This window comes from Coccinella septempunctata, chromosome 2 (assembly GCF_907165205.1).
Source record: "Coccinella septempunctata chromosome 2, icCocSept1.1, whole genome shotgun sequence".
Lineage (NCBI taxonomy): Eukaryota > Metazoa > Arthropoda > Insecta > Coleoptera > Coccinellidae > Coccinella > Coccinella septempunctata.
The window spans coordinates 230,999-239,637 of record NC_058190.1 but is presented as its reverse complement, the minus strand read 5'-3'; the positions used below and the strand labels follow the sequence as shown (position 1 = coordinate 239,637).

Genomic DNA, 8,639 nt, shown 5'->3' with positions numbered 1-8,639 from the left:
TATGTTATGATCTAGAGGACGAGACGCGCAATATAATTAATCTATCAAGATTCCATTCTTGGAATCGGCTTCCATCTGAGGTAGTGAATAGTGTGAGTGTTAATTCATTTAAGAACGGTTTGGACCGATTGTCGTCAGATAGTAGTTACTGAAAAGTTGCACTGTGTATGTCTTTCATATTATTTTTGTTTTTTTTTGAGCCTTATAGATTTTCTTGGCTCTTGATTTGAATAAATAATAATAATAATAATAATTAAAATACAAAGGAAAGAAATCACTTTATTCTCGAATGATCACATATTTAATTAAACATTTGAAAACATAAACAGTACTGCATATTTATTCAATTCATGAAATCTTCTAAGGCACTAATCACAACTGTAACTAGACTTCCAAATAAAAAAAAATCAATTTAAACTCAAATTTTGAAGATATTCAATTTGAACTCAATGTCATCACCATCAGGGAAAATTGAGTTATATAAGTTCCAAGGTATTGACGTTTCCTGTGTGAAAGGATTCAAATTTCCCCCAGCAAAATATTTCAAATCAATTAATTCAGGATGGCAGAAGTTAGTAAATGTAATTGAAGAATATGAAGTTTTGGTGCCCATCAACTTTAGTTTGTAATTATATTTAATAGTTCGGGTTCCTAAACATTGTACCGAAAATGTGAGATCCCTATTCATGTTGATGTTTTTTGATAAAAGGAAGATATGATCATCAAAAGAGCAAAAATAATAGTTCAACCTGAAATTTTGACATTCGCCAACTTCGAAAATGAACTCCCTGTGACTATTACTCAAATGGGATGATAGACATTGAACTTTTACTTCACACAATATGCAATTTTCATATGATTCATTGAAAAATGCTTTCAAATTCTCTGAAACGAAGTTTCTATCCAAAATGCAAATAGTCGGCAAGCACATAGGACAAGAACGTCTATAATTCAGATGTTGTGAATTCTTACATCTTTCACATATTTTGTGTTTCCTAACACATCTACAAATAAAAATATCATTTTCTGCTTGTTTTCCACATTTATGACATTTTACATTTCGCCAAAAACTTACATAATATGAAAGATTCGGTGAGCCAGTTAAAAATCCCTTCACATAAAACTTTGTTGTCAAAAAGTAAGGAGAATCAAAAAAGTTTCTTATACAATCAAAATTGATTTTGAACCAGCTGTTGTCAATTTTACTTTTGAAGAAAGTAGGGTGTAAAAGTCCAGCTTCTTGGAATTTTGATACAGTCAAGCTTTGTCCTTTTTCTCAAGAAATTTCAATTTTATAATTTAAGTTTTTCCAAATTTCTGGAACTGTCCATACTTTCCAATAAGTCTCAGATTCTGCACCGATAATTACCAAAAGTAACACAATACTATCTTGAATTCTTGAAAACAATAATTTATTTTTCTTTATATCTTGCTCAAGACTGATCTGTACATAATTTTCGAATCTATGTGGCGAGTGAACTTCTTCCATATGACATAAGATTTCAGTTGTGTTTCCTTCCCATGTACATATTTTTTCTTCATCTTCAAAATGGTCGGTCGAAAAGGGACAGCAAAATTTGAGGAATTCACAAATTATTTCATGTTCTCCTATTTCATTCCAAGGAAGTACTTCCTTGCATCCATTTTCTTCGTACATACATGGAAATTCTAAAACTTTTGCTAATTCCTCATAGGCTTTTTGTCGATAATTTGTTCCTTCCGAAACTGCCAACTTCTTACAGCTGTCTCGTCCGCAAATGCTACCTAAAATATCATTGTGGACAATAGGCGATATTGACAAATAATGTTTACAAACAGCGCATTTCAGTGGACTATCTTCTACATTATTTTGTTGTTTCAAAATTTGCTGTATTTTTTCCATATTGCTTTTTCATGCAATTTTCAAAAATTAATATCCCCCAAACTATGAGCTTGCCGAAGTTGAGACTAGTACCAATCGATTTCTCATGAAAAACTGCATGTATACAAAAATTAGGAACAAAAAAGATAGTCGTCCGTAGAGTTTAGTCCAGCCTTTTTGTTTAATAAAACAAAATCGTAAGTAAACAGATGGAAAAATAAACCACAAAGATAAAAATTATAAAAGATGAACTTTGATTTCGAACCACTCGTCATCTTGCTTTATGGGGGCCATAGACCAGAGACCATAGAGTCTATTGCCTATGCGAATCTATAGAGATAGAATAAAAACTTATTTTGTCTATGGGCGAATCCGAAAATCTACACGCCCTCTGCCGACTGAATTACGAAACTACTTTGTCAGTACTGCAAAGTCAAAACAAGTGTTGTTTCTTATCAAAGATATTAATGTGTAACACATCGTTTTCAATAAACAAAGATAAACATATGTAGGCTATTGGGTTTATGATCATTGAACTTTAAAAGAGAACTCTTTCAATGTTTATGATGTAGCTATCATTTTTTTGCTCGTTGATATGTTGAGATCTTTCGAATATTATTAATTTCGTCATTTATTATGAATGAACAAAGCAGATTATTCCTCTTTATAATGTGAATTGTATTTGATTACATATCATTCAGAGAACTTATATTTAATATAGATTTAAAGAAACGTATTTGAAAAATCATCAGAAAAACTACGATGACACATAACCTAAAATAAAATGAAGGCTGTTCATAGTGTTCATCCCTTAAATCCTCACCCCTTATCGATCAACCTAGCGATCACAGCGGCTCCTATGGGGAGTTCTATGACCTGTTTACCAGATGACTGCAGGTCATGTGGTATTAGGCGTATTCGGGTTCACATTTCGGACGGTCCGAGAATTGTTCTAGAACTGCACAAAACTGTTGCGCCCACAGAACACTAATATACTATATTAAGAATAAATTCTGTATTACTAAGTTAGTGCACTTAGGAATTGATTTTTTAGTTTTCGTTTGTTTCCGCGAGTGCCTGAAATAAAGGAGGTAGGTCCCCGTCTTTACCGTTCAGTTTCTTAATTAGACCTACACCGGTTACTTCTTGGACACTGCTGTACTGTATCGCTTTCTGTTATATTTTATCGTACTTTACCCTGTTTCGCGAGTCTGACTTTTCCCTTCGCTATCAGTCATGGTGCGTAAGCCCTTGGGTTACTGAAGGAAAAGTCCCGTCAACCCCCCTGTTCGCGTTCCGCGTCGTAAGTGTTAAATCCGAAATCTCTTCTTTTCTATTAGTCATGGCGCGTAAGCCCTCGGGGTAGAGAATAAGAGATACCGCCCGTCGTCAGTGAAATTCCGTAGTTGCGCTAAAAATAGACCTTTTCTTCGCTATCAGTCATGGAGCATTAGCCCTTGGGGTAGCGAGTAAAAGTCTCGAGTAGATCCGCCCTGATTGTGTTTCCTTCAGTTCTGGAGAAATACAATTAATTACATCCCGATACCGTATAGCAAGTCATTTCACTTCACGAGGTCATCCTTAGTATCCATTTCGTCAGTTCTGGTTGGCGCATTTTATTGAACAACCTTTGATTTTTCTCTGTGCCCGGTATAAACTTTGCAAAGTGACCGAACTCGAATACAGCTATTGTTTGGGGGTCATGGGTTTGGGTTTCCATGTCAGAGATATATATCTATATCTCTGGTTCCATGTATATTCGTGTTCTGTGGTTCCCATAGAGTTCAATGTGGATGGGTGTTCAAGTTCAAAATCGGAGGTGTCAGAGACACCTCGGGGAGGTGTTATGATTTTACCAAAGAGTAACCACTTGGTTACTCTTTGATTTTACAAAAAAGAGTAGTGGACTAACGGCTTTCGACCAGTGGCAGAGACAACTCTGTTGTCACCAGAGACAGTCCCTTTCTCTATGGTTGTCACCAAAGATATTACATAGGCTGTGGTCCGTATATACACTTTGGTTACTTCTGGTTAGTAAGTGGGCGGTCCGTATATGTCGAATTCTTGACAATTCGGTTCAATATCAGTCACCAGAGTAACCGCTCTGGGTTGCGTTCACAAACTTACTCAGAGCAAGCTCTGAGTAAGCTCTGATTACCCGAAGCGTTCACAAACGTACTTTTAGTTCCTCAGAGTATGCTCTCTGAGCATGACCATACTCATACTCTACTCTCGGAGTAAGTTTATGAACACACCCCTGGTAACTTTCGGTTACCAAATGTGTATATACGGACCATACGCATAATATCTAAGATATTACATAATATCTTTGGTTGTCACTGCTTTCGACGAATAAACCATAGATAATTAAGAGATTAAACGAACTTACCTTAAGTGAAGTTTGATCTTAATTATATGAAGCGTCTCGTCCTCTAGATCATAATTGTAGTATACTTGTTTCCGCAGGAATTCACCACAGTGTTCAAAGTATATGACCATAGAGTCATATTTCCAAACCTAAAAAACTGCGCACGCATCCCCATGCTTCCTCGATGCTCCTTCAGCCTTGAGCCACCATTATTTTTTAAAGCAAATTTTCCAGATTTCCCTTTTGTTTTACGCCTTTTTTGTCCAGGGAACAAAGTAAGGGTTGGGTGGGACTGATCTATTCGGACGAGACGCTTCATATAATTAAGATCAAACTTCACTTAAGGTAAGTTCGTTTAATCTCTTAATTATATTGCGCGTCTCGTCCTCTAGATCATAATTGTAGATGTTCAAAGAACTGATGTAAATCAGTGCAAAAAAGGTGCCGCTAAAAACCAGAGAAGTCCAAGATGTATCTCTACAACTGGGTATCAAAATAAAACTTAGTTTTATTTTGAACAAAAATAAGAGGTTGATTTTTATCATGTATATACGATTAAATCAAGCTGGTTTTGTCCAAATAGTTACAACTTGTAGCTCTCTTCGTACATCCGAGGTCTGGAAAATCATCGTTTGGATGATCGTACCTGGTTCCATAAACCCTTCCGGGTCAATATCAATGGTTAAATTATTTCGTACTTGAGACTTCAATATTTTTCCAGTGCAGAAAAGGTCTCAACGAAGGTCATTCTTCTGTTTTGATTCCAGAGAAAACAACGATGTATTTTCACAACTGAGTATCAAATAGAAACAAAGTTTTAAATTGAACAAAAGGGAAACTACTAGCTCTCATACCCCACTAAGGATTATTACTTTCCTCGAGTGGAGATTATTGTCCAAGTTGTATTTTTTTTCCAACTAATGTACAACATATTTATTTGATCTTAAACAAGACCGTAGAGCTTTTTTAACATTTTTCTCAGTTTTCCGCAAACTGCACTGGTCTCCCGAATTGACAATATCCAACTTCAATTGATTCAAAAGTTAAAATTATTAACTCTGATCAGAGTCAAGGAAGAACAATTGTATTCATTCTGTAAAGGACTGCCTTAGTTGAATGATTTTGTTTTCCTGGATAGACCTATTTTTGTATTAGGCAAGTGTGTTGGTCATGTAGACCAACCAGCCATTATCCATATCCAACACTTCTTGTTTTCCTATGCATATCTGCTGACTGAGGGAGATAACTGTCTCTGACCGAAGTATTCGTTCAGCCAATACTTCTTCCCTTTATACATTGCCACAGATCCGCAATATTGTTCACACCTATCTGAAAAGCCCACAAGGTTACCATTCTCTGAAGCGTAGAACAAATCGCTGGTTACTCGACTGTTTCTCAAGACAAAACAATCATAAACTTTTCTGATGGTTGATTTATTCTTTGCATTGTTTGTAATTTCATGGTCATGCAGCTTAATCCATTACTTCGATTGGAGAGTTCATACACAAGCATTAGATGACTTTTCTGAGCTCTCTCAAATTTTGAATTGTATTGTATGCTGTTAGGGTGAATTAATTATTACTATTATTTCATTTCTTGCTACCTAACATTTTTGTATTCCTAGCTTGCGTTAACAAACTAACTCTGAGCAAGCTCTGATTACTAGAGTCGTTCATAAACGTACTTTTAGTTCTTCAGATTATGCTCTCCGAGTATGGCCATACTCATACTCTACTCTCGGATTAAGTATTTTGAACGTACCCCTTGCCTGGTTAACGTTTTGGGTAGAGGTTCTAATGGAATCTTATGTGAAAATGAGACTAGCAACACCCTCAGCAAAGGTAATTTTTTGGTGCATGTAAGGACCCAGAATATCGTTTCCTTGGTAACAACGGTCTCCATAAATACTCCTCTTACCTACGTAATTCCTCACCAGTCTCAGATGACAACTAGATGCTGATGTTCATCTGAGTATTGGCAATACTTGGAAAGGTTCGGTCTGAAGCCTAACGTCATTCCAAAAGGGATGAAAAGTTTTGGTTTCTCTTTCATATCACCAAATTGAGAAAGGAATTATATACTGTTTCATAGCTGAGATGGGCATTTCAGTGGCTTCCTTTTGGTTCACCACTACTCCCTTGATGAGCCTCTGGCTACTACAGCGAGCTTTCTAGTTGTATAGAAACAACTTTCTACAGCGTCAAAGGTAGCAAAGGCTCTTCAAAAATTACCTTCGATTTGCAGGAACCTGCGTTCTATCAGCAATAATTGTTTGCTTATTTTTGGATCAGAATTTTGAGAAAAACATAAACTCTATCCTAAAATTGAGAACACGTCTATAATTACAGCCTCAATATTTGGGTAAGCAGAGAACAATCTCTCGCATTTGATGTTGTTTATACGAAACCTTTATCATAACACTAAGAGTTTATGCCCAATTGGGGATTTTTCATCCAAAAGCATATTTAATTTCTAGTAGTCGGTTCCAGATCCCTGATCTACTTCTTTTCTTAGATTATATTTATGACGAGTAAATGAGGGTTTCTCTCTCCACCATCCACAACTGCTTCTTGCTACTATATTCAAGTGAGGGAGATTAAGGAGTTACCCCCCCCCTTAATTCAAATAAAATTTAATTGTATTCTCAGTTCTTAATAGAACATTAAAATTGAATTTTGTGCAATTTGCAAAGCAGGAGCAGAGCAATACTTTTCTTCTAGCTTTGAGTTGAGGAATTTTTCCTAAAACTGTAAGGTCATATTTTTCCAGTTACTAACAGTATTGGTAATTTAAAGACTAAATTCAGAGGAGGATTTTCCAATTATAAGTTAACCATTAAGGTCTGCAAACAGAGGCTTCTTAAGTAGCTATTAAGGATTTCCCAACCTTTGTTCAAAGGATAAGGTGCTATACCATTACCTACGATATGGAGGTAACAGCTATACTGAGACGCACAGGTACACAGTTTATCGTATTATATTTTCGAATTTCTTTTCCTACCTTTTAAATCAGAATTGAATGCTGAACACAGCTAGAAAACAATGAAAGGATGTTCCCTTCGAAACCATATTATGGTCTTTTTACAAAAATGGGATTTCAACAAGTTTTTGAGTATCTTAAACACTGTTTGAGACACTCATGACAACTCAGTGTCTTTGGTATTACTTCCTTTTTCATTGCTTGGTTACACCTGTTTGAGACAATTAAACATTTTATGTAATTTTATCTGAAATAGCTCTCCACTGCATGCCTGAAGTGTTTCAAGCAACCATTGAGGATTTCACCTATATATAGCCATTTGGCTATTCAATGTGTTGGCTCCCTCTCTTATTTCCATTCCTAAATTGATTTTAACAAATCTGTATTATATTTCTAGTTTCAGGATTGTCTTCACATTTTGAAGATCTGTCAAAGTAGAAAAGGCTATCTTCTCTGAGGTCACAGCATTGCCAAACGATTTCCTAATTGTATTCACACAATTATGGCTAATGCCAGGAATTCGAACTGAAAACAAAGAAGCGTTATAACAACTAGCATCTGTTCAACAACACATCTCCACTTCGGATAGTCATTCCATTGTGAGAATTATCATAGTCTACCAACAAAGGCATAGCAACTGTCTAAAACAGGAATCCTAACTGCGGATGATCCATCCATTAGGGGCATGAAGATCCGTCTGATAACAGGGTTCCATGCTTCAGATGGAAAGTCTGTGTTAACCACAGGCATCTATAATGAAAGTTATACAACATAATCTGCAGCCTGTACTGTGGACAGCTAGCCATTACATCAACAGGCACTTATCTGACAGCCAGACCGGCATTCCATTGTTAAAAATGGGGGTCTGAAATATTAAAAGTCATTAATAATACATACAGTATGATGGGAAATGGCATGGCAGTCATCCATATTGAAGGATGGCATCTGTCTGATAATAGTGAGACAGGAAATGTGTTCAATAATCGGGAATGTAATAATAGCATTCATAGCCATATATATCTATATAAAGACAGTCAACCATACTGTAAGCTGGCATCTGTTATAACAACAGGCCTCTCCCTGACGATAGTCAGACAGGCATTTGTATATATGAACAATCCGTTATAACAACGATCTTGTGTAATATAATAATTACCGATAATATATATCTGTATGATGAGGCATCGATACTGTGGGGGCTTACAATCTGTTCTAGCAGCAGTAGTCTGTTCAGCAAGGGTCCAAGGGTCCATCATCCGTTGTAAAACAGGCATCTTGTTAGACAATGTTAGACAGACTGTCATAACAACAGGCATCTGTTTTGGCAACGGGCATCTGTCTATACATCCACAGACAGGCATCCGTACTGAGTACAGGCAATCCGTTTTTTCAAACGGGCATCCATCTGTCTATTGACAGATAGGCATCCGT

At 36.2% G+C, this 8,639-nt stretch overlaps 1 protein-coding gene across 1 annotated transcript; it reads right to left on the bottom strand.

Moving 5' to 3' along the window:
- Positions 1-253: 253 nt before the first annotated feature.
- Positions 254-2,153, bottom strand: LOC123306846 (E3 ubiquitin-protein ligase siah2-like). Its single transcript, XM_044889012.1, has one exon. The coding sequence runs from the start codon at positions 1,880-1,882 to the stop codon at positions 1,277-1,279; it is 606 nt and encodes a 201-aa protein (XP_044744947.1). The 5' UTR covers positions 1,883-2,153; the 3' UTR covers positions 254-1,276.
- Positions 2,154-8,639: the final 6,486 nt, after the last annotated feature.

Coding starts and splice junctions, on each gene's coding strand:
- LOC123306846 (XM_044889012.1), bottom strand. CDS start 1,882: ATGGAAAAAATACAGCAAATTTTGAAACAACAAAATAATGTAGAAGAT.